General features: G+C 37.9%; 2 protein-coding genes across 2 annotated transcripts in view; both read left to right on the top strand.

Annotated features, from left to right (window-relative positions):
* LOC145979645 (zinc finger MYM-type protein 1-like) lies at window positions 1–1,215 on the top strand. The gene has a single exon (XM_083112610.1). It carries the CDS (start codon window positions 1–3, stop codon window positions 1,213–1,215), a length of 1,215 nt encoding a protein of 404 aa, XP_082968736.1.
* A 10,469-nt stretch (window positions 1,216–11,684) lies between these two features.
* The window catches only part of LOC145979644 (glypican-5-like), a 42,847-nt gene continuing 26,830 nt past the window's right edge, over window positions 11,685–27,701 (top strand). Inside the window, exon 1 of the mRNA XM_083112609.1 lies at window positions 11,685–12,064. Within this exon, the coding sequence (XP_082968735.1) occupies window positions 11,860–12,064 (205 nt within the window). The 5' untranslated portion in view covers window positions 11,685–11,859. The remainder of the gene's footprint in view (window positions 12,065–27,701) is intronic.

Genomic DNA, 27,701 nt, shown 5'->3' with positions numbered 1-27,701 from the left:
ATGGCTGGAGAACACAATGGTTTGCAAAAGTTGATAAGAGACAGGTATAAGACAGCGCTGTTTGTCCATTGCTATGCTCACAAGTTAAACTTAGTTCTCAAACAATCTGTGGAGGGCATCAAAGAATGTAAAGTATTTTTTGAAACTTTGTCGGCTTTTGCAGCATTCTTTTCTAAATCTTCAAAGAGGAAAGCAGCGCTGGACAAAATGGTAAGCAGACGTCTGCCATCAGTTGCTCCTACTCGATGGCTCTACGCAGAGAGATTGGTTGAAGTTGTTTCCCAGTTGAAAACAGATCTAATTAATTTCTTTGAATCAGTGATACAGAACCAAGAGCAGTGGGATGGAGAAATGCGTCTCTCTTCTCGTGGATATTTTGCTACTCTCCATGATTTTGATTTCAATTTTATGTTAATTGTATTTTCGGCCATTCTTCCACCAGCTAAAATACTTTTCGAAATTTTGCAAACCAGAGTGAATGACATCGGCTACTGTACTCGAAAAGTACAAGAATATCAAAGTTTCTTGAGTACTAAGAGGGAAGATTTTGAAAAAGTGTGGTCCGAAAGCGACAGTGCCAGGTTGGGAGAAGAACACTTAAAGGTGCCAAGCAAAAGGCAGAGAATTGTTCTCATCAGTAATGAGAGGAAAGCTTCTTATCGAAGACTTTACTATGAAATTATTGACACAATGAAAGTCCAATTAGCCAACAGATTCTCCGATATCCAGAAACTAGAATTGCTCTCCTTGCTAGATTTTGATAATTTTCAAAATTATTCTCTGAAATTTCCAATAAATGCTTACGAATCATTATTGAAATCATATGGACGATATTTTGATCCTCTAATTTTGAAAACCGAACTTACTGCTATTTATTCGTCGCAGGAGTTTTTGAAACCTTCAGTGTTAGACCTCCATAAATATTTTATTTCAACAAACCTGTGCAATGCTCTTCCGGAAACAACAAAGTTTTCTGCCTTAATTTTAACCATACCTGCAACTAGTGCATCTGTTGAAAGAACATTCTCTGCCTTGAAGAGGATACACACCTACCTGCGCAGCACACAGACCCAGGAGAGACTTACTAAGCTATCGCTGATGGCAATAGAGAGAACTCTCTTGAAGGATTTAAAGAAGAGCCCTACCTTCCATGATGCTGTGATTGACATCTTTGCCGAAAAAAATCGCCGCCTGGATTTGAACTACAAGTTGTAATGGAACAGTAGCATGTAAGAGGTATGTTTATTTTAAAATTCATTTAGATAAGAGGTTCTGAATCGAACTATTTTCGTTCTATATTTTATCTAACTTTGCGTTTTTTTTATTGTTAGGTTACTCATAGTGATAGGAATAAGACTGACGTAATTATTAGTTCTCCTCTCAATGTATTCGATACCTGGTGGAAGCATATAGTGGTTCGGATCCCACTTTAAACTGTAGGTCCAATCCCGATTAGCCTTAATGTGCATAAAGTTGACTTAAAACACCAAATCAACCAACCATTCCTCTCAATGTAGAAGAACGCAGCCTAGCAATGAAAACACCACGCTCATGGATGTTTCCAGAACTTTTAATCTGGTGTAGTGTCACTTTGTTTTTAAGGGGTGTAAGGTTAAATTTAGTGCAAAAATTAAGCTTTTCTGAACAATTCTAGGGAACTGAAAAAAATGGAAAAGGGGGGGGGTCAATATGCCAGCCCCAAAGTAAGCACAACGGGAAATAGCCTTCATCATGCTAGGCTTACACTGTTGGAAAGCTCACGCTCCGCCACTGGTTCTGTGTTATTACAAGACAGTACATTTATTGAAACGTAAGTTAATATTAAATAATCTTGTGATTTAGAAGATAAATCAGTGTTAAATCTGGATAGCATGGAAGGCTCTGAGCCATCCAGATAAAGTTTCCTGCTTGTAAGAAATTCAACAAATTTCATTCAAGTGAGGGAAAATGTCTAGCGAGGAAATTATTAATCAAAGCAGAGAGGACGTCCAAATGGAGATGAATGAAATAGTGGAAGTAAAAAAGGTCAAGTCTTCAAATAAAGACGGAGAAAATATGGATGTTGAATTGGTTGCTAAGCAACCAAAAAGTCAGAACTCAAAACGAAATCGAGCAAAAGTTAGTGGAAAGGAGGAATCTATAAATGCTCCAAAAATTTTCAAAGCAAACGTATTAGAGCGTACAATGCAATCAAAGGACAATGTGAATAAAAATGACTTATTCTATCCTGGGCACGATGGCCCATATATTGTTCTTGTTGAAGGCGTGGAACACAATGTTGGTAGCTTTAGTGCTATTATGTTAGGTAGTCACTTAAGAGAAGCTAGAATTAAGGTGAATTTTGTTAAGGCATCGGGTCCTAATCGTGCAAAGGTTTACTTTTTAACATCCAATGATGCAAATGACTTTTACTTGAACAAAGAGTTTCAGAAGAAATATAAGGTAAATGTCAAAATCCCGAAGAGTCTTTTACACAGAATGGGACTAATATATGGGTTACCGTTACATATAAATTTAGAAGAAGTACAAGATGAAGCAGAGGCTGAGAGAAATATTCCAATAATCAAAATGGAAAGAATGAAAAAAAAAGATTTATCAAGAAAATGGGGAATTTGAGTTCAAACCGACCAAATTGATCAGCGTAACGTTTCAATCACAAAGGTTGCCCTCGCATGTAAAGCTACTCAGTAACATATTTCAGGTACAACCTAAAATAAAATCTGTGATGCAATGCAGGAATTGTTTCCGTTTCTCTCACACAAAGGATGTTTGTAAGTCCAAAGCGATATGTCCAAGGTGCGGTGATTATGAACATGATGATATATGTGCTGCAGTACCTAAATGCATAAATTGCTCAGGAAATCATCTTGCAACTGAGAGGTCGTGCAGTAAGTGGGAAGAGGAAAGAGAAATTCAGAAGGTGATAGCATATGAGGGCTGTTCATATCAAGAAGCAAAGAGAAAAGTTAGTTCTAGTAGTTCATTTATGACCGAAAGAGACGATTATTCTTATGCAAACATACTACAAGATTTCCCAGAGTTAAAAACAACTAAAGCAGAGTCTTCCTTTGTACAAGCTCCAAGTTCAGCAATTACAACAGGTAACAGATATGAGGTGCTGGCCACTCTAAGAGATGAGGAATCAGGGACATCAAGAAACTTATATTCGTGGAAATCTTCTCAACCTCATCTTTACAACATGAACAATAGTTATGCTGATCGAAGACTTGGGAAGATATTTAAAAGTAAAGAAGTTATGAGAAATAAAGGTATGCAAAATCTAAAGTCGTGTGACAATCCTCAAACCCAAAACGAACAAGAAAGACCAGATTATATTTTACTAAATTCCCAAAGCAGTCCAACGTCAGTGACAACAACGGAAAAACGAAAATTACGGACTAGCATCCCACAATATGACTCTCAAAAGCAAATAATGATTAGTTTGTTACAAGTTATGGCAAAACTAACGTCGAACATAACTGTGGATGATAATCTTCAGAGAATTAAAAATATTCTAGTCGATTGTGCAAATATAACTTCACAGTTATTGAAACTTATTGAAGAGCTTGAATCATATGAAGATGCTCAACATTAAATATAATAATCAGTAAGTTATTACATGCAAAATATGTTTTTGTTTGTGCAATGGAATTTATGCTCGTTTCCTTCAAGAAAACTTGAACTCATGAAACTGATAGAAGAGCATCATCCTCTCATTATATGTGTATGTGAAGTATGGGGGGATGGAAGAGTTTCAATTGAAATAAAAAATATCACGCAGTAATTAATCAAAAAGGCGGAAAAGGAGTGGGTATATTTGTACATGAAAGTCTGGCATTCAAACCCATATCATTTAATCCCAATTTAGTGATTCTTCGAGAATATCGGGTGGAAGTAGTGGGAATACAAGTGCAAATTTTGAATAAAATATTTACCGTTATCTCGATCTATATACCATCTTCTTATACATCGCAAAAAATTGCAGTGAAACATTTAAGGTCTATGATTAGTTCATTCAAGACTCCATTAATCATAACTGGAGATTTCAATTGCCACCACCCATTGTGGGGTCGACAAGCAGCAGATAAGTTGGGTCGAACTCTTGTTGAATGGATGGAGGCGGAACAGTTAACTATAATAAATGATGGTTCACCTACTCATATGCCTAGAAATGGAAGTAATCCGTCATCTATAGACTTAACATTAATTTCAGAAAAGTATTGTGCAGACTTTACATGGGAGGCCGATGTGGACTTGAGAACAAGCGATCATTATCCATGTTATTTTTATCTGGCTTATTGCCATGCAACAAATGAAAGAATATTAACTATTCGCAAATGGAAAGTATTCAAAGCTAATTGGTCTAATTATACTAAACTTTTAAATATTTATTTCTCAGAGAATGATGGATTAAAACCTGATAATATTACATATGAGGAGTTTGTAAAAATCATTTCGGCTGTGATGGACTTGAGTTGTCCCAGGGTGATAAAAAGTAGTCAGCAACACTTCCCAAAGATATACTGGTGGACAGAGGAGTGTGCTGAAGCAAAACTACATAGAGTCGAATTAGCAAGAATATACTCACGTCAACCAAATCCGGAGAACTGGATAGCATTCAGACGCTCTGTGGCCAAATCAAAGAGATTATGCATAAAAGCAAAAAGAAAATCATGGAAATTATTTTGTGAAAATTTACACCCAAGCATGAAATTAGGATATGTGTGGAATAAGTTTAGGTCGCTCAAAAATCCTCGTACAGCAAATGTGGTCCCTTTGAAATCAAATTGGAAGACTGAATTTATTCAGAAACTCATACCTACAGTGTCAGACGGAGTAATTGAAACACCAAATGAATTATGTAGTTACACATCAAAACTACGTTCGGCGAAAGGTTTTGCAACTCCAATATCAAAAGAGGAAATCTATGAAATCATCAGCAACAGTAAAGAATCTGCTCCAGGGATGGATGGAATTACTTATTCGATGATTAATCACCTTCCAGATGTAGCGTTAACGGCGATGTGCACAATTTTTAATAAATTCTTAAATAATGGAAAAGTACCAGAAGATTGGTCCAAACAGTTGATTATTCCAATTTTAAAAACAGGCAAGGACCCTCAAGTAGGTAAATCATATAGGCCTATAGCTTTGACGTCAGTTATAGGAAAGATATTTGAGAAACTGATACAAAAAAGAATAGAATGGTTTTTAGAAAGCCAAAATATATTTCAGTTCGAACAAATAGGATTTCGAAAGGGATTAGGATGCCAAGACGGATTAATCACTCTTTCCTCGTATATTTTCGACTCACTGAAAATAAACAGAATTGTACTAGCTGCATTCTTAGATGTAAGCGCAGCTTATGATAATGTAGATATTAATATCCTAATCCAAACAATACAACAGCTAAAAATACCTCACAACTATATTTTGATACTATGGAAGTTACTCACTAAAAGATCTGTATATTTCCACTTTTTCAGTGAAAGTAGAGGACCGTATTCAGCCTGCAAAGGGTTACCTCAAGGAAGTCCTTTAAGTCCTTCGTTTTTCAACATATATATGATCGGGATGAAAAGGAAATTAATTCCAACAGTCAATTATCTTCAATATGCAGATGATATCTGTATCTATATGTCCACGACACAAATTCATACTGATTTTCCTGTTTTAGAGGAACAAATATTGGAAGTGCAAAAGTGGCTTGAAAGTAAAAAACTCTCCATTTCAATGGAAAAATCTAATATTACAATTTTTAGTAAAAAGGGAACACCTCCAATAGTTCACTCAATGTCCCGAAAAACAAGAATTCCCATTACATCCAGAGTAAAATATTTAGGTGTCATCTTGGATCAAAAACTAACTTGGAAGGACCAAATTAAAGCAATACAAGTCAAATCAGAAAAAGTGTTTAATTTGTTCAAAGCAATAGCAAATACTCAGTGGGGATGTCATCCTCGAGTTATGCTTTTATTTTACAAGAATTATTTTCGGCCTATGATAGATTATTCTCTACTGGCAATGTGTAACTTGACAGAAGGAAAATTGAATTCCATTGATGTCATACAGAGGAAATTCTTGAGAAGATGTTTAGGCGTTATGAACAGCACTCCAAACGTAGTAGTATACATGGAAGCGGGTGAATGTTCCATTTCATGTCGACAGAAGATGTTAGCAGCAAATATGCTGTTCAAAGTGAAATCATATTGTGAGCATCCTTTCAACAATATACTAACAAATATGATACACTTATATGAAACGGGAAAAATAACAAACAGAAAATCTGCTATGTGGATAGAATTGTATAATTCGTTTTGTCAAGAATACCAGGATGTTCTACAGATGCGTTCCCGGTCTGTTTTTTCATTAGATTATCCTCAACAGTCTCTGGATAATATTCATTTCCCTCGTTATTCGCACATATCGGAATATTTTACTCAATGGCCAAGTTTTTATTTCATATACACAGATGGATCTAAAAGTGAGTCAGGAGTTGGATGTGCAGTGTACGATCCACAACATAAAACAGACCTATTATTTCGGCTTCCACAAGACTGTTCAATATTTACAGCAGAATCTTACGCAATTTACCAAGCTTTAACATATGTCCAAAAATTAAATTTACAAAAGTTCTTAATACTTACTGACTCGCAAAGTGTATTACAGGCTCTTAAATCTTCTTACAAGAGTATTTACAAATTATCCCCTTATATTATAAATTGCATACAATTAGTTCAAACAATACAAAAATCTGGAAAAACCATTGAGTTTTCTTGGGTTAAAGCTCATAGTAATTTTACAGGTAATTCTCATGTAGATGAATGTGCAAAGAAAGCAGTGCGTCTTCCAAATATTACGAACTTATCATTATACTATACGGATCTTCTCCCTAGAGTAAAGAAGAAAATTCTGAATGAATGGTTTGATTGGTGTCGAAATGAACTTACAACAGTTGGAGAATCATACAGACCATTTGCTGAATTCAAAACACAAAAACCATGGTTTCATCATGTAAGTGCTACAAGAAATGTAATTGTATTAATTAATAGACTGAGAACGGGGCATTTGTGTACTAGGCAACATTTATCCAAAATTGGAATAACGAACAGTAAGAAATGTGAATGTGGCTGGGAAAGTGCAGATGCACAACATATAATACTGGAATGCTCAAAATATAATAGAGAGAGAAATATCTTGTATAAAACTTTAAATAATCTAAAGGTTCAATTTCCAACAAATTTGTTAAGTTTAGTTGTTAATCCAGATGTGAGAATTGGGTATAGTTTGTTATCATTTTTAAGGAAGTGTAACATACAATTGTAAAAGGCAAAGTGTTCTTAAAAAAAAAAAAATCTAATATCTGTAAAATAGGGGGGATGGACTGATAATTTTAATGTAAAACAATTGTGTACATTTTAGATGTGTATTGTTATGGACAAAAAACGGCATAAAAGCTGTTAGGTTCCAAATAAAGGAATGAATGAATGAATGAATGAATAGCTAATGCTAGTTTAACAGGGAAATGAAGGTTCGAACCCCGAAGAAAATTCTGAATGAATGGTTTGATTGGTGTCGAAATTAACTTACAACAGTTGGAGAATCATACAGACCATTTGCTGAATTCAAAACACAAAAACCATGTAAGTGCTACAAGAAATGTAATTGTATCAATTAATAGACTGAGAACGAGTCATTTGTGTACTAGGCAACATTTATCCAAAATTTGAATAACGAACAATAAGGAATGTCAATGTGGCTGGGAAAGTGCAGATGCTCAACATATAATACTGTAATGCTCAAAATATAATAGAGAGAGAAATATCTTGTACAAAGGTTCAGTTTCCAACAAATTTGTTAAGTTTAGTTGTTAATCCAGATGTGTGGATTGGTTATAGTTTGTTATCATTTTTGAGGAAGTTAACCCACAGCTCTACAGCACCTTGAAGGGCCTTGGCTTACCTACCGACTGCTGGTCTCCCTCCCACACTGTTCCGCCGTCACTTGTTATAGCATGGAGGTCTCAGACCAGTGTTGGGGTGACGGGTGATCAGCCCGACGAACCCCCAGCCGTTATTGTAGGTCTTCTCGACCAGGTTACGCTCACTCACTCGGAGCTTCCCAATTTCCTCACGATGGTGGGTTGCCACCGGCCCTATACGTAGGCCGAATAAATTCCGACCAGAGCCGGATTCGAACCTACGCCGTCCCGCAGCGAACGATCTCAAGACGAGTGAACGCCTTAACCCGCTCGACTACGGAGGAGGACATACAATTGTAAAAGGCAAAGTGTTCTTTTTTTTAAAAAAAAATCTAATATCTGTAAAATAGGGGGGAGAACTGATAATTTTAATGTGAAACAATTGTGTACATTATATATGCTGTTAGCTTCTAAATAAAGGAATGCATGAATCTAAGGGGTCTCAAAAATTAACATTACCCAGGACCCCCATGATTCCTTGGCAGCCCTGCAAAAAAAGCGGCTAAAATAAGAGAAATAAGGTAATTTTAAAAGTTTGCTCTAAGTCTGCTTGGTATTACTGTGCAATGTGCTTCCAACTGTGGTGAGCGTGGGATCTAGGGCACACTTTGAGTATTGCGTTATTTCTTATGCAAAGTAATAATTCACGCATTACTTTCGAAAGGAAATAAAGCAATTACTCTTTTGAACATATTATCTTCCCCGACTACAGGGTGTGAAAATGGTTGGGGGTGGAAGGTCTTATACATTACTTGTAAAAATAAATAATCAAATACTTAAAATCATGTTATATATTTATATTATGTATGTATATATATATATATATATATATATATATATATATAGGGAATATAGGGACGTGAAGTCTTCGTTTCATTCCTCTAAATTTCGATGTTATTTTTTACTGCAATTTGGTGTCATCTTTCGCAGTTTAGGGAAAAATTCGGTGTTATTTTTACATACATTTTTACTGTTCCTTCTAGATGGTTAAGATTTTCACATAGTTTTAGTTCTGGAAAATTTGCCTCAATATACTGTATATATGGCTTTCCTTTGTAAGAAATGATCAAATTTCTTCCATTTGAGAAAGTATTTCATCTCATCAGCCACTCATTTGAAATGTTTATTGAATGATAACACCTAAATCTCTAAAGACAATCATACACATCACATTTCCCTAACAATGCCAAAAAATCCCCCTGCAAAGTCAAAATACCGTTCTATGTACACACAAGTCCGTTTTCGGTGTTACTAGTTCGATAGCACTTTGTTGTACGAGTTTAGGTTTTCTTAGAATCTAAATATACTAAGTAGCCTATTTCTAAATTACGTGTAAATGTTATCATAAGATCTAATGGCCTAGGTTAGAACCAATGTTCTAAGGTGCTTAGAAGCGCAAGGCAATAGTTTAATTTACTGCCTGGTAACACACATACAAATTTGCATACCCAAAGAGCCTATCCTCAAAATGAAATCACAAATATCACCACTCCCTCCAAGCGAGAAGCTTATTTCGCACAGTAGTTATTTGTGTAGATCTGTTAATGATCTCTTGCGGACAATTGCGATGAAGCCTAAATCACGAACAATTGCTATGAGTTTGACGGTGAATGTCATTTTGCAAATTAATGGTAGGACAATTGCCACGATCAGGACCTAACCGAACCTAACCAAAGGCGCCGCAGAACTAATAATGCTGTAGAAGGTTGGAACAACAAAATAAATAGGTGGCTTGGAAGATCGCAATTAAAAATTCATGACGTTCTGGCCTGCCTCAAGAGCCAAGCACAAGACACCAACATCAAGTACATGCGGATGGAACTTAATCTGGAAGGTCAGAAAATTAAGAAACGTGACGAGAGAGTTGGAAAGTGTATTCGCACATGTGAGGAGACGGGTCACTTCAAGAGGTGTCTGTTGGCTTTAGCCCATGATCAAAAACTTAATTGAACCAAATTTCCAGCCGAAAATCTCAATATTTCAGATAATTCTCTTGTAAGAGGTATTTTACGGGGTGTTAAGTCACCCTCCAACAGTGGCGTCTCGTGGCCTCAAATTTGGCCGGGGCTTATTTTTTAAAGAATTTAAAATATAATGACAATTCACATGAATTACAAAAAATAGGTATTTTTTTCTTCTAGACTACAAAACTGGACTTATTTTTTGAAAGAATTTAAAATGTAATGACAAATTACATGAATTACAAAGAAACGGGTATTTATCTTCTTCTAAACTACAAAACTGGACTTATTTTTTGAAAGAATTTAAAATAATGACAATTCGCATGATTACAAAAGAAACAGGTATTGTTGTGAAACATACCTTTCTACGAACGTTGACTCCTGTTCTTCTGCTCAGCAAATTTTGTTATTACTTTTTCGTTGAAGCCCTCTATGTTTGAAATGTATTCTATCTCTATTGTAAGCAAGTGCCAAGGCATTTGGTCTGTCTTGTCCCATTGCATTTCTTAAGCAGGTTTTAATACGGTTCAATGTGCTGAAACATCGTTCAGATTCAGCTGTTGCCACTGGAGTTATTAAAACTATGTTTGTCATTTTTACTGTTTCTGAAAAGGTACCCTCTAAATAATTTTAAATAAAAAATGAATGCAATCTACTGATAGAGTTTATGTTTTTCAACTCTTCACTACAATAAAGAACACGAAGTTCCCTCTTTAGTTTTCCCTCTTCTATGAAGGGATAATAAATCTGGGAAGATGCCTTTGTTTAAAGATTGTTCTCTTTCATTATGTCCTCGTAGAGCAAGTTCATGTCGACCACATACTTTTAAGCAATCGATAATTCTATTTAATATATGCATATTTTTCCGGACAAATTCATTGTGTCTTGTAATTGACAGCCTATGTCCTTCATCAATTTGTGTTCGAACATCAACCCTGTCAAACTCACTCAAACATAGCGAATGAAAGCCACTAAAACACTACAGAACAACACGCGAGATTGAACGCGACGCAACGGAACTAGCCCCGAATCAGCACTCAAATCCATTGCACTCTTCCCTCCTCTCTCTGCTAGCATGTGACATTCACTGTAGCGTAGGTGGGTGTAGGCCACGCCTTCCTTTGCGACGTGCCCCGGAAAACGATAATTGACATCAATGCCTCTAGGAGCGCTGTCGTATCCATTGCAACAGACGATGAATTTACGTGGGTAAAAATCGCCTTTTAAAAGACTGTGTGATAGTTATGCGTTTTGGTGATTGATAATTACATGAATACGTCCGTTTTTCTTTAGGGGCTAAGCCCCGGAAGCCCCAAGGGACGAGACGCCACTGCCCTCCAATTTGATAGAAGATTTAAAATGTCGTCGCAATTGTCCGTGATCGCAATTATCCGCCATCGCAATTGTCCGGCTAGCTACCCTCTTAATCGAGAGAGAGAGTGTGCATTTAACACTCACAGAAACAGCCATTATTCACTTTTTTTTTATTATATTATATTTGAAGTTAAAAGTAATTGCTAATCTTTGCTGTTATAACAGAAACTGTCCCTCTCTGAAATTTGTGTTGGCCAGCTGCGTGCGCCTTCCGATGTCGCCCTCAGCGGACGGTAGGCGAATTTCGAAGTAGTAGTTCCCCCGTTTAGCAATAGATGGCGGGCCACTGCACGGACCAGAATTGATTGAATGAACATGACGTCATGTTATTATGTTGATCATGTGGCGAAACCCAGGCAGAAGGTAGCGCTCGCCTGTCGCCTCAGTTGGTGCTAGATGTCTCCGGTGAGAGACCAGCGTCCAGCGTAAGGTCGACGTTCATGTTTGAGTATTATAGTGGCTGTCAAAGTATAAGGTGATCGTCGCCCGATCGTAGTGAATCTCGCGTTGACTGAAGAAGCGAACTTCAATGCGCCAAGCATCATGGTGACCGACATGGTTCTTACGGTGCAGTTACTATCTTTATTATGCTTTAGTTCAACGTTCAGCAGTGCATTTGCACCAGCCCGGGACGTTTCAGATTCCCCAGTAACTATGAGGACTTCTCAAGAAATCTCGTGTTCCAGTGTTAAACAAGTATTTACAATGAAGAAGGTGGAAGCGGATATACCCGATAATCCTGTTGATGGTTCGTATTCATTTAAATACCTGGTAGTCACTTAGTATTAGCAATAAGCAGTCCTAGTAGTTTTGACAGTTTTCGTTGAAAAAATCGCAACTTTCAAGTCCACAATTGTCACGAGATGCTGGATTTGTCGTATTTGCTTATCGGTCTGCAGTGTGCTGGTTGCTTCTTCATTTGTTTACGACCAAATGCTGCGCAATGAAAGTGAAAATTGCATGTGGAGTTAGCGTGGAATTGTTACCGGCTGCTGCCAGCTTGTTGACGCTAACAACCAGCACAACAATAACGTAAATAACACAGGATTAAACTATATTATTTAAGAAACAAGGAACTCTCCTATTTCGAAAGCCAATTATGTAGGTAAATGCTTTTCTTTCCTTGCCCTTGTTGAAGCGAGGTCTCGAGTTCGAAACTGGTGTTAGGTCGGCATTAACATTTCCCCTCTCCCTCCCCTCTGTTGTTTCGAGGCGACCTCGCACTGATCGACAGGTTTATCAAAGGCGTGGTACTAGTTTTATTTTAAAAAGAAGTCCCGAGTTCACGCCTCGTCTGGGCGTGCTTGCATGTAGGGAGAGCTAGCTCTGAAATGTACTTTGCACCACGCCCCCTGTTTGCCCTCATTACGGCGTTCTCTGATCTGTAGGAGGAGAGGGAACCAACATGTAAATCGCATTTATCATAAGCACCGAGAAAAATCCACATGACGTAGCAGGAGTGCATTTATGCACAATTCGGTAAAGCATCCGGTTTACTTTATGTAATAAGAAAGATGATAATGTGAGATGCTGCAAGCAGAATTCGAAACATTGCCTTTTCTACTTTCAATGTAAGATACTTGATTTTGATACTAAAGATTTCATTTTTTGTTGTTTAGTTTATTTTACTTCGCATTTCTTCCACTTTTGGTTAATTGCGAAGATGATGATATGACGAAATTGATTAAGGAACCTCGCAAATAACACCCATGTCCAGGCCGGGACTCGAACCCGGAATATCTGCTGTCCACTCCGCCACCGAGGCCGGCTGACTAATACGAAAGAGAAGAATCAGTGCCTTGTGCTAATTTTCAGAAACAAAAATAATGGGTTGACACTTTGTAATCTTAACAGACCCGGACATACACCTGCATACAGGACCGGTCGGCTCTGTGATACAATGAACTTACAATTTAGTGATTGATTCTAGAGTGGGATGCATAAGCATTACCAAGCAAATTGTCCATCACCATGTTTATTCTCGTTGTTTCACGCAATGATTTCTTTAAGAATGAAAACAAAACTCCAGACAATCGGCTGTCAACCTCTGCACAAGCATACATAAAAAGCACTTTCGATGCAAGAGAAAAGCGAATGAAAATAGTCATGGACAATTTGCATAGAAATACTTGTACATTCCACTACGTACACGACCAAAAATCGCTGGTTAGAATTGGCCCTACGTGGGTGAGGAGCTCATAACCAACGAGATAGTTCTTGTGAATTCAAAGATATCTGAATAAAAGAGAGAAGGTTTTCGTTACTCAGTCTAAAGCAACAGTTTATCGCGTATTAAACGATCCATCCATCTGTCGCCTATTCCTGGCAAGATCATTTCATTCTTGACCTACCTTGCCAATTTCGCCCAGGCACTTCCACCTCTATTTTATTTATTTATTTTGTTTTCTACAGGTCTGTTAGCATCAGGTTTTCCAACAAGGATCCCATAAACTCTCCCCCCCCCCCCTATACATGCCACATAAACTTCTCATTGATTTTTTCGTGATATATTTTTTTCTGTAATATTAGGAGATGAATGTTCACTGTTTTTCCATTTACAGGAAAAAATACTCTTTATATATTTTAACCTCTGCAATCTTCGATATTAGACGGGTGAATACAAAACATTGTAATCGCAACTAATTGAAAATGTTGTTACATTCGTAAACCTTCTCTCTTGTTTTAGCATGGATGGTTTATCATGTATTCCCTTCAAATTGTTATCTCACTTAACTTAAACGAATTATGATGTCTGGTTCTTTAATTAATAGGTTATTAAGTTATAACTCATTATTTTAAGACAATTCGAAACTGTGTTTTCACATTTTAATGCTGTGTGATAGGCAGGTCAGGATTTGTCCAGGCCAACATCGTGAGACCCACATTGGTAACCCTGTTGCCTTTTAATCAAGGGCTTCCGGGTTCGATCCTTGATGGAGGCACATTGCACAGTAGTTCGAACCTCACTTTGAACTGTAGGTCCAGTCCCAATTAGCTTATCTGAGTATATACACACACACATATACATAATGTGCAGTTGCTTCATTTTAATTTAACAATTAAAAGTTACACCCTGAACCAGTACATTTTATTAGTTTTTGTGTGATCAATCAAATTTTTCGTGTTGTTTTAATTATTAAACTTCTGCCCACGCAGTGAGTGTCCAACCCTCGATCTCCCCACTGAAAATTCCGGGTTTGAATTCCTGTTTGAGTATAGGTTGTAAGCAGTGGCGGCGATTGGAACCGGGTTGGGGCAAAGTGCCAAAACTGGGGGGGGGGGGCAAAAAGACAGTATATTTCCCTTTGTATATATAGTGCGGGGGCAAAAGTGGCGAGAAGTGGGGACAACTGCCCCCCTGGCCCCGCTAATTGCCGCCACTGGTTGTAAGTGTCCCTTTATTATATTCATGGAATCATCAAGTCGTTGCTATTGCTGGAAGCGTCTAAAAAGACAAGTAACACCAAGCTTGGCATTGTAATTGACGTTCTGCCAGGCTCCGTAGCGAAGTGGTTAGCATAGCGCGCTACGACGCTATAGGGGTCCCGGGTTCGACGGCCTGGACATGGATGTTGTTGTTTGTGAGTGTCCCTTCATCACTCATCCTCATCGTCACGATTAGCCAAAAGTGGAAGAAAAGCGACGATAAATAAATATCAGATGAAATCAAATTGACGTTCTTTGGTTTTGCCAGGAACTATTTTATGGATTTTCGCCTTGTATGAACACTTTTTTTCATCCCTTGAGTTTGTAAAAGAAAGAAAAACATTTAAGAAATTGTAGTTCAAAAAATAGAAATGTCGTGCGAGGGGGGAGGTAGGGGGTTGTGCTTTCTATTTTCGCATTCAGTTTCATCGGACTGGAGCAAAGCGAAGGGAAAAAGGCAATTATGATCTGGGCTCCCGTTATTTTCTAGTCAATAGGCCTGGTCAAAGCAAACTATTGTAGGTGGCAACACCCCTGTTGTGTCCTCACGCTTTCGATGAGCAATTGTTCTCCCATTAAAATACATGGGGAATTTGATGCTGAACGTGCTGCTATTACATTAAATTGCAAGTTTAATTTCACCTTAACCTCAGAAATTATGTCGGAACATGATAGATAAATACAGTGCTGTGAAACTAAGAATTTTAGTAAGACGATCGTCAACAACAGAAAAGATATCGGAACTCAAAAAGCCTTTAAATTTGCACAGCACTTGTTTACGTCACTTGGTTTATTCTTGTGAATCTGGTAAAGAATAATACATAATAATTCCATGCGACTGTACTTTTATTATTATAGTTGTTATTAATAACTGACTCCTTTTTTTACGTGAGGAAATACTTTTCCTCATGGCTACTAAATATAGTTCTCTATTTAATACATACACATTTATCGACAAGAATAGTTATTACATAAAATATTTTATATTCTGTTTCATGTCTCACAATGTCTAGGGTTTTCTTATTTACAGAAAATAATTTTAAATTTTTTGTAATCCAAAACAAAAAAGACGAAAATACGAGGGGAAAATGTCTGCGTAATATAAAGAAAACGTATGTTAATATTAAGTTATCGGATAGGGCATTTTGTATAATAATAATAATTTGGTGAGTTTCTCCGATTCCTACTCCCGCCGTTGAATTACACATACTCGCAAACTTGTCAAAATTATTGGGGGGGCTCTGATCACTGAAATAAATTAATGAATGACTCCCTCTCTCCCTTTTTTAAGTTTTGGCCTCAGTGTTCGGAATTTCATAAAAGCTAGGAATGTGCGGGATCCCGAAAAGTCGGGACCGGGATCTGGAAAGAAAATTCCCGTCCCGATCCCGACTTCGGGAAATGATTTCCCGACCTTTCGGGATCCCGAGCAGTCGGGAAATACCGAATGCTCATTTTAAAATGTCGTGATTTCTCGACGTCTTCTGCATTGTCAATTTCTGGAACTTATTGTAAATTGTTAGTTTTTAATCCAAAAATCACTTAAAGTGAAAATGACGTGTGGAATTCGAGATTTTCAGAGCTTCGGAAAATTTCAAACATTTCCCGTCCCGATCCCGTCCCGCACACCCCTAATAAAAGCCAATGAATTCCTCAAAAATATCAATTTTTTATTCACAGTTCGAATGCAGAATATTAATTGTCCACGGATGGATATTTTACAAGTTTCGTCAACCATAATAGCAAAATATTCCCGACTTTTAATATCTGCTAACACCGAGCGCAAAACAGATCTCTCTAATAATGATCTCGTTCTGAATGTCATGTGAGAGCCATTTGTAGCCCATCCACTACGCTAGTTCATGCACATGGTCTTTTGAAACTCTTTTTAGTAAAAATTTTAACAATACTCGTACTGTCTCTGGTCATAGCCTCCCCAAAGTTGATGGTTTAGCGGTCTCAGGCCCCCAAAGTTACAAGAAAAGCAAAATAATACATTAGATCCTCTTAAGCATAATTATTTGGGGGGCTCTGTCCCCACATCGTCAATCCCCATGGAGTCGGCGCCTATGATACCTAGTATATTTAGTTGCTTTAAGTTGCTTTTCTTCCGTGCGTTTGATGTAGGCCCTTTTAATTGGAACTTTTCTATTATTTAACGTGCCTCTTCCTTTGGGCTAAATGCGAAGATTAAAGGGGGGATGTAATGAGCGAGATCAGTGGATATTCATGCGATGCGTGGAATTTGAGAAGTAATTCTCAGATTTCCGAGAAACGCAGGCTAAGTGATGGGACACGAAGCATCGTCTTTTAGTTTCTGAAATTTTCAATCAATGAAGAACGGAAAGGGTTATTGATTTGGTTCTTTCTACCTCTGATGGCGTTTTATAAAGGAGAAGCCTACTCAATTTATGGCATTTATATTTTCAATTTATAGCACTCCTGCTATTTCGATGCCTCTGAATGCCATGGATTTCAATCCTAGTTAGAGAAAGGGCGTTCATCTTGTGTTGATTTTTCTATTTCAGTGAATAAACACTGCTGTCAGAACAGGAACAGAGGTACTCGCTTGAGGCCATAAGCCTCAGGAGCGGAAACACTAACTTTTGGAATTTTGAAAATCGTTTTTAAATAGAATGGTAGAATATGAAAGCATGGTGTGGTTCGTGTATTTTACAATCGAATTTTGTGAAAGTATAGCCTGGTTCTTGTATTTACGGTCAAATTTTGTGAAAGTATAGCCTGGTTCCTGTATTTTACAGTCAAATTTTGTGAAAATATAGCCTGGTTCCTGTATTTTACAGTCAAATTTTGTGAAAATATAGCCTGGTTCCTGTATTTTACAGTCAAATTTTGTGAAAGCATGGCCTGGTTCCTGTATTTTACAATCAGATTTTGTGAAAAGCAGTTTTTAGGGGTCAATGCGAAGCTCACTTCCATGTAGTACACCCTGCACTGCATTTTGCAGATGAACTCGGCTCTAGCGTCTGGTCCCATGGCCAGTATAAACTCTATGGGACTTGTGTGTTGTCCATATGTGTTTGTGATTATCTCTTCATCCTATCACCATTCATTCTCGTCTTCACGGTTAGCCAAAATTGGTAGAACAGCCGAGTTAAAAAATAAACTAAATCAAATCAGCAGTTTTTACATTGGTTATTGAATACTATTTGACTTAGCTCTCTATATATGGCCATTAGTAATGAAAATAACAAGCTTTCTTCTTTTTTGATGCCAGTTTTCTGAGCCAGTACACCAAGGACGTATTTAGGGGGGTCCAGAGGCGTCCGGAACCCCCGAAAGACTTAGGAAGTACATAAATTAAATAATGGAACTATACTTTTAATAGCATTTGTTCTATAGTCGATGCTTGAACTTACTAGAAGGCAAGGATTAGGTTGGGATCGTACGACTTTAAAGGGGAGTACAAAAGAAGATTTATGCACTACTTGTGATAATATGCACAAAAATATTAATGAGGAACTTTACTTTTCGTCAACTGGATCTAACATATTTTTTTGTTATTCAATAAATATTCAATTCTTTATCTATGGGATATTAATATCCTTGCCAGAGCAAATATACAAATTTTGGGATCATGTAAGCTAGATTAAGAATACGTGCTGTTATATTTCTGTTCTAAAACAGTCTTTTTACCTATTGATGCAGTAATGACATAGCCTACAGTGTTAATATTTTAATTTAATAATTTAATCATTTTAATGTAAGCATTATATTATTATTATTTCTGAGACATTGGTTCCCCTATGAAATATATTTCTAGATACGTGCCTGCAATAGTCGGCCCCGTGGCTGAGTGGTTAGCACATCGCGCTACGACGCCAGGGGTCGCGGGTTCGAATCCTGGCCTGGGCATGGATGTTTGTGAGTTTCCATTTCATCATATCATCACTCATTCCAATTTTCGCAAATTAGCAAAAAGTGGCACAAAAAGCGAAGTAAAATAAAGCAAATCAATCAATCAACATGCCCTTTTGTGGTTTTCATGTGGAGGCAGTGGTCTGAAAATTCATGTTCTTGTCTACCATCTTTCTTTCCTCAACTTTTGCTAATCTTAAGGTTTGATGGTGGGAGGTAAATAAATAAACAAACCTTCTGCCAAGTCCTTTCCTTAATTGCCTGTTAAGTAGAAGAATGGAGCGCGTACCCCGCCCGGCCACTTTCCAAAATGAGCCGAAAATTGCTTCTGAAATTATTTACAAACCCTGTCGGCGCTTGATCGAGACGTCCCGTCAGCTCCAGGGGAGAGGAGTGGACGACCGCAGACAGAAGAAAGGAAGTAACGGGAAGTTGGTCTCACTCGGAGGGAGTGGGGGGAGAAGTGGGTTAATAAGGAGCCAGGGTGCTGAGTTCATCTGCGCTTGTGCGGCGGGTGGGGGGAGGAACTGAACAGGAATTTCGTAAGCAGAGTCCCGCTGGTCCAGGACTTTGCCCCAGACAATCCATTGTTCCCAGCTTTCTTCTTTTTCTTTTGGAATGCCACAAGAACACGTACCACCACCTCTTGGGGAGGCTAGTGGGTGTGCAGCAGCCATTTGTTGTAGACTCTAAGTCTACGTCCACATGTGTGTTGCTTACACGTGATAATATACCGGGCAAGCATAAAATCTTTCCCTGATTTCAAATATTTATTACACAAAAAGTACGCTAGGTAGAGATTTTTTTTTTTGTTTTTTTTTGGAAATGGCACCAAAACTCCAAATCTTTCCGTTATGTTAGGCAGAGATATTTGTTTCCGAAATGCCCCCAAAATTTCAAGTTTGTTATACATTTTTAGAAGTGTGAAATCAGAGGAAAATTTTATATTCACATTGTATAATAGTTTATTGCTACATAGTGCTGAGCACTTGCAGCATCCCGTCCAACATGTATACAATTAATTCACCGCGGATCATTATTTCAGTTATCTGCAGTTTTATTACAGATTGGAAATTTTGTGTAGTCTTATGTTTAGAAACCCTTTAATGATTTGATTTGATTTGATTTGATTTGATTTAGTTTATTTTACTTCGCGTTTTGTGCCTCTTGGCTAATTTGCGAAGATGAGGATGAGTGATGAAATGATGAAATTGATGAATGGACATTCACAAACAACCAAGCCCGACCGGGATTCGAACCCGGGACCCTTGGCGTTTAATGATTTGAGTTTTGCTATTTAGATCGCTTTTCTGCTTCTTTGCTAATCGCGACGATGAGGATGAGTGATGAGAGACGCAACCACGAGTTTTTTTTTGTCTTGGGGTGGCAAGTACCAGGATAAACGTACCAATAATAATAATAATAATGTTATTATTACCTATATTGTTATTGTTATTATTGATTTGCTTTATTTTACATTTCGCTTATTGTGCCACTTTGACAAATTATCGGATGAGTGATGATATGATGAAACGTCCATGCCCAAGCCGGGATTCGAACCCGGGACAAACATTATTATTATTATTATTATTATTAGTAGTAGTAGTAGTAGTAGTAGTAGTGGTAGTAGTACTAGTATCAAAGACATTATTACCCTTGTAAATTATGCAGAAAGAGGGTAGAAGTTGGTGCTAAAGCATTTGTGTTCAAACAAACGATTTGATTTTTTTTCAACACGTTCAATTTCACATTAATAATGGAAAACAAGCACACAAACTATTTTTGAAAGACAGAAAATGCTTGATAAATATAATTCTATTTTACATTAACATGTATAACTTTCATGGTCGATATATGTTTCACATATATGCAACATGGAGCGACGTGGAGACTAAATTGTGTGCGTATTCAAAGTTTCATTGATACATAACATATATTATTTAAATACATTACACAATCAATTCATCTATCTCGCAATAAACCAACAACAAAAATTACCTAAATTGTCTCTGAAATGTGCACGCTCCCTTTCCTCAAAGCAATTGTTCATGCATTTAGAACAAAATCAATTAAGACAAGTCTTATTTCTCTGTCTGGCAATTTACAATGCATTACAGAGAACAATGTTGTTTTTTTTTTTTTTCAGACTGAAATCAATATTGATTTCATAGAGTGCAAATAATTTCACAGGACGCCAATGCATTCTCTCTTTTACAACTTTTGTGCCTCCCGGATGGTGTAATGGTAACATTGTCGCCTGTATTCAAGGGATACCGGGTTCGATACCCGGTGGAAGCACATGGCACAGTGGTTCGGATCCCATTTTAAACTGTAGGTCCAGTCGCGTTTATCCTTTATGTGCGTAAAGTGGACTTAAAACCACAAATCAATCAATATATTTTACAGCTTATTTTCATTTAGATCGTTCGGCGACCAGCAACGGGTCTGAACCTGATAAGACGAAGAAAAGCAGGCATTGCGAGCGAAGCGAGGAAGAAAATTTTACGAAAAGTGTTTTTATTTGCATAAAATTGTGGGCGTTGATTGCCCCCTGCAGGTACACTTGGCCGTCAATGCTTGCCCCCCTTAGAACTCATTTCCGCCACTGTTCAGATTTGATGAAGGGATACCTACAAAGAACACCCATTCCCAGACAGGGATTCGAACCCTGGACCTCTGGCGTCGTGAAAAAAGCACAATGAGGGTATAATTTTAGGTATGGGGCAGGAAAGTGTGCTAAAATAAAAATTCGATTTTTGGTGGAAATAAAACAAAAAATACAAAACGTAATAAGACTGAAAAATAGAAGTCCCTACTGATACTCGATTCTCCCCCAACCTAGTGTCTCAAAGTCGTGAACAGAGGAAGCACCAGATGTGGCCGGATGTTGAAGGGTCGCGGGTTCAGACAAGAATGCGAAGAAGTTTCTCTCCCTTGGAACGGATTCTCCTCGCTAATTCTGGCGCTTCAGTTAAAGGCGGTACTTTCGTTAGACGAGACTTACATAACTAATTGTAACGGCACTTCTTTACTTTGCGTTACTTGACAAATTCAGAATTGGAAGTTTTATTTCTCACAACTAAAGATGCTTTGTTCTGTTGTTTTAAACATGTAAAGTTACACTGGAAAAATACAAAACGTGCACTTCAGAGAACAGACGTGTCAACAGTTAAATATCCTTATCTGGATGCGAAATCATTACAGATTGGTGATGGGGAAAGAAGTGGGGTGATGTGTGTGTATGTATAATTATATTATAAAATGTACAGGCAAATACTACTAAGATTAAAATCCTGTAATCTAACTTATACTAAACTGAACAAACCCTCGCACTGCGTACCGTCAAACCTTAGTTATACAATCGTCTTCACCATAAAATGTACAATATATTATATCGACTGTTCTTCATTCAAAATGCGATTGCAAATTGAAGATTTTAATATACTACTAATGCAATGAGCAATGATTTCCGTGACTAGGGGGAGGGCCAAAAATTAAGAGACACTAAGAAGAGAGTTTCCTGTATAAAATTCACATCTAAATGTTATTATGTGTTTTATTTGCATATTTTTGTACTTCGCAGTAGCTAATGAAAGGCGATAAGAAATGGAGAAGAAATAACAAGTCGGGACTAATTTCTGGGGATTGCTGGGTTCAGTGTCCATAGAGACTTCGTTGTTCGTTCTTTGTGTGTTTTTCGATATTATTCCAGTAAAGTACGTATATTCGTCTTCAAAACTAATTGTTTATGTTTGTTGTTAGAACAAAAACTCCCCCCGGAAAAAAATGGTTTGGGGGGAAATTTCAGGACAAGATCGTTGTTGAGTTGAGGGGGAAATTTCCCTCCTATCCCTCCGGGATTTCGCACCGCGATACTTGTTGATGAATTGATTTAGTGTTTTAAGTCCACTTTATTCAGTGTTTTAAGTCCACTTTATTCACAGTAAGGCTAATTGGGACTGGACTACAGTTTAAAGTGGGATCCGAACCACTATGTGCCTCCACCAGGTATCGAACCCGGCTGATCCTTATTGTATGACAAAGTAAAGGTAACTCGTTGCATTTGGAAGCAAAGCAACGGAAACTGTTTCTGCCCAGCTCTGCTGGATGTAACCATTAGTGTAATATGCAGTTGCTTTGCAATCGATTTCTAACAATCACAATTCGTGTGAATATGTGACGTTTAATAAAAAAAAAAAAAACGTGGTTCAATTATTTCAATTGTTGAGGCTGAGTGTAAGTTCACTTTGTGCCATGGCCGTAGGCAGGAAAGATCTGCGGGGGGGGGGGGGGTTCATTCATAATTGTTCCCATGGGCGTCGCAAGAAATTTGAATAATAGAAATAATAACAGTAATTATAATTTTATAATAATAATATTATTATGATTGTTGTTATATCCTTGAGGGGACTTACTCAATCCAGCAGATGAGTGAATATCCAGCCCAAGTTTTTTTTTTGTTTACGTTTCATACGGAAATGTATAATTGTTATACTTTGTTATTCAATTTTAGATATCTTGAAGAAAAAGGTTTAAAAGTTAGATGGACATTTTAGACATAAAGTTTTTGCTGTTCGACCATAAAACTTAATTTTTAGAATTTTGAAAACTAACTGTGGAACCAGTTATTATTGTTTAAAACTTAACCTGGTGCATGTATTGTAACCTCAATCGTGAACGTAACGTGCTACGAAACTGGAGATCCTAGGTTTGAACTTCTATAAGGAGGACTTTAAACCTTATCGGACAGGGAATTTAAAAGATGAAAAGGGAATATTAGGACAATAGTGAGGGAATTTTCAGTTTTACCGAGGAACAACGCTGGAGACGTTACGGGTGTGCTGCGATTCCGGGAATAAATCCTGTTTCACTCAAGTTTCAGAATTCCAAATGTATGAAAATTCTCAGCTCGATCGTTTCAAAAACTTCTCGTTCCATGAAGGAAGTCGCACCCGAAACATATCCAAAGTCACCCACGGAATGTCCAAAAACATATCCTTCCTGGATATCTTACGGATGTCTCATAGACGAACATATTTATATCCATGGGATATTCCATGGATGTCTACTGGATATATTCTGGATATCCAGAAGATATCTGTCAGATATTTGTATGGGACGCCATCGAGGAGGGTCACGTTCAACCGACACCAACAAATTTTTAATCCAATCAATACCTGCCAGATGTAGCGGCCCTTAGACAAAGCCCAAAACTCAAGTCATGTAGAAAATGCAAGGAAGTGCGCACAATTTTTAGAAGCAGAAATGCTCTTATCTCCTCTTTTCCGTAACCTCGTTTTCCAGGAGTCGTAGAAATGTTGCTTCACTGATTGTAAATCATAGCTGAATCTCCCTTTTGGGATAAACACGTACAAGCATTTTCCGTGCTTGTGAAATGGGTTCCAGCAGCTCTCCACGGTTAAATTTAGATTCCACAAATCATTCGGAGTTGATTCGCCGGATCTGCCCACTCGCCGCCCACCCAAAATCGCGAGGAACCTGAAAAACGATTTTTGGAGTTGATGTCAACTGGTCGCCGAACAGCCGAGGGGTCACCGTCCTCTGGGTGTAGGAGAAACCACGAAGTGCATAAAGGACTCTTCTATTTATACGTCCCGTTCACTGTTTTTCTCATGCACTCAGTTTCTAGCGCGTCCCGCCTATAGTTTACCTTGACGCGGAGTTTTGAATGAAAACCTTTTGTCTCGCTCCTTTGGCCTTCGCCATTATTCAGCTAAATTTAACTCTGGAGGCTTTCCTCGCCCCTCTGCTTGGGTAAAGCTTGGACCAAAATAAGAATCAGTAATAGCGGCGTTGAGACCACTATTTAAAATATCGAGAAGGGAAAAGATGCTCCTTTCCTCCCCCCTCCCCCGAAGTGACATCTCGGCACGTTGTCCCCAGATTATGTCATACTCCCCATAAAGTATTTAATTACGACAGCGTGTCCAGTACTATCCTTTAACTGAAGGACTAACTAACTCTATAGCCTTCCTAAACCCCGAAGGTTTATGGCTGCAGCAACACAAGCCTTCCGTCTGTCCCTATCCTGCCCAAGATTAATCTAATCTTTTCCATTCTTATCAATTTCCTTTAGGTCCATCTCAACGTTATCCCTCCATCTTCGTCTTGGCCTTCCTACAGGTCTCTTACCATCAGGTTTCCCACCAAGAATCCTGTAAATTCTTCTTTCCTCCCCCATTCGCCCATCTAAGTCTTCTAAAATTATTTTTTTTTTAAGCTTTACTAAACACTTTACTTCATCTGCGCCCCCTTAAATTCTTCTTTTTCTTCATCTAACGTGTTAAATATTATGTATCTAGTAGCAAAGTGACTTGGAACTAACTAAAATAAATTAATTGGAAATATATTCTAATACCCCCCCCCCGGCCCCATCGCACATTTTGCAGAATAGTACATATTTATTTATAATATAGATGTATACATTTTGTAATATATATTATTTTAGCCCCCCTCCCACGTGGGCACCCCTGGAAACGAGAATGAGAACAGAAGACCCTTCGAGAATATTATCGACACTATTCCGAGAACGAGACAGTTTAGTGGAAAGAGATGTTCTTCTCTTTGTCCATTGATGATTTAGCGTCGCTTTCCCGCCACTTTTGGCTAATCGCGGCGAAGGGAATGAGTGATTGGATGAAATTGATGAAGGGACACTCAAAAAGAACGACCACGCCTCGACTCGAACTCATGAAATCGCAAATCTACCGCTTAATGCGTTCGACCACCGAGTCGGTTAGGGATGAAAGGGATTGGCAGATTTTGAAGCCAAGCAATTTATCTTCGTGCCCCTTTTGAGTGTAAAAAGGAATCAGGGTTCGTCAATGTATACGTTATTTTGCTTTTGGACTAACGACTGTATCCTCTTCGGTAGCCCAGAAATTTCTCAGTGCTTCGTGCAATAGGGGTCATCACACCATGTTGTCAAAGCCCATGGTTTTTTTTCCTGTGCACATCACAACATGCCGTAATAGCATAAGGGGGAGGAGAGACGTGGAAGTATGGTGCCGCACATTCTCAATCTCGGCTATTTATGAAGGCTATGTGATCAGCACCATGTTCTTGCCGCCTTGGAGTTTTTATGTGAAAAGTCACACAACAAATTATAAGAGAGTGTGAGAGAAAGTGTATTTTAGTGTATTCATTCATTCATTCATTGTTTTCTGCCGAATTGGCAGGTTTTTCACTGCAATCTCCAGCTTTCCCTGTTCTCTGCCTTACGCTTCGTAATAGCATACGACCCAGTTAATTTAATATCATCCATAAGCTGATATCTCTTTCTTCCACGGACTTTTCTTCCTTCAACCATTCCCTCCAAGGCATCTCTTAGCAGGCAGTTTCTTCTTAGACAGTGTCCTAACCAGTTTCTCTTCCTCTTCTTGATGGTCTCCAGTATAGATCTTTTTTCACCAACTCTTTTCAGTACGGCTTCGTTTCTTACCTTGTCCGTCCATTTTACACGCTCCATTTTTCGCCATGTCCACATTTCAAAAGCTTCGAGTCGTTTCTCTTCATTTCTTCTCAACGTCCAGGTTTCTGCACCATATAGTGCTACACTCCACACAAAACATTTCACTAATCTCTTCCTTAGACCTATGTCCATGGGTCCACAAAAAACATTTTTTCTTCTATTGAAAGCTTCTTTTGCTATTGCGATTCTCATTTTCACTTCTTGGTTGCAGCTCATGTCACTGCTTATAGTGCATCCGAGGTACTTGAAGCTATCCACTTGCTGGATTCTTTCACTGTTTGCTCTCACATTAATATTCCTTGGTTTCCGTCCTATAACCATTGCCTTTGTCTTCTTTACATTAATCTTCATCCCATACTGCTCACAGCTGCTGTTTAACTCTTCTAACATACTATTTATGGTTATTTCATCCTCAGCGAATAATGCCATGTCATCAGCAAATCTTATGCAGTTTATTCTTCTTCCTCCTAATTTGACACCTCCTGTGCCCTGGAAACAAGTTTTCACTATACCTTCTAAATAAATATTAAACAAAGTAGGCGATAGGCAGCATCCTTGTCGTACTCCTCTTCCAATTTCACAGCCTTCTGTCATTTCGTCTCCTGTTGTCACTTTAACTCGTTGATTCATGTATAAGTTGCTTAGAAGTCTTCTCTCTTTCCAATCTACACCAATTTTCTTCAGAATTTCTAAAAGTTTAACCCAATTCACTCTATCGAAGGCTTTCTCCAGGTCTACAAATACTACAAACACCTCCTTTCCTTTCTCTAAATATCTTTCCCCAATGGTCCTCAGTAAACCAATTGCATCCCTTGCATCTCTTCCTTTCCTGAAACCAAACTGTTCTTCCTCTAACTCGCCACTGACCTTCGAGTATAGGCGTCTGTTCAGAATTCTTAGAAGAATTTTTGCCGAGTGAGATATCAAGCTGATTGTCCTATTCTAAAATCTTGGGGGAAAATGAAAGGAACATAGCTGGTCATCTGATGTTTCAGATAAAAGTCTCCCGAAGGAAAAAACAAATAAAAAACAATAATTCTATTTACTTTTATTGCTGATTACAATAGAAATGTTGTTATGTAAACAATTTTAATAGTAGAAAAATTTATGGCGGCTCCATGTCGGCAATAATCAACTAATAAGTAATAATCTAATAATAATCACTCAGGCAATTTGGATGTGACGTCTGTACACACACACACATAGAGAGAGAGAGAGATTTCGAGATGCATGAAATCAAGATTGATGCCTTTTTCGTTCTTCTATTGACACAGTTAAATGCCTAATTTTGGTTTCTTTGAAATAATTGTGTCTGGCTTTAGCAGTTGATGCATTTTAGTGCATCACGAGGAACAGCTGAGAAGTACCCGTTGATGGAGTTCTGTGTGCATTTTGATGCGCCAAAAGCACATTAATAGTAGTTTGTACACTTCAACATGTTGCCGGATACATATTATTTGTGTCAGTCGATATAATGGCCCACAGGTTGGGCCATCGAGATATTTTGGGGAAATTTTTTTCTTCAAATAATATAAAATTCAACATTTATATCTTTTTTCAAAATATATGTAAAGTTTTTACACCTTAA

Source organism: Lepisma saccharinum, chromosome 26 (genome assembly GCF_977018435.1).
Source record: "Lepisma saccharinum chromosome 26, izLepSacc3.1, whole genome shotgun sequence".
Taxonomy (NCBI): Eukaryota; Metazoa; Arthropoda; class Insecta; order Zygentoma; family Lepismatidae; genus Lepisma; species Lepisma saccharinum.
The sequence above is the reverse complement of the archived record's forward strand: the minus strand, read 5'-3'. Positions and strand labels throughout refer to the sequence as shown.

What these genes read in the sequence shown, in the direction of transcription:
- LOC145979645 (XM_083112610.1), top strand. Translation starts at nt 1, where the DNA reads ATGGCTGGAGAACACAATGGTTTGCAAAAGTTGATAAGAGACAGGTAT.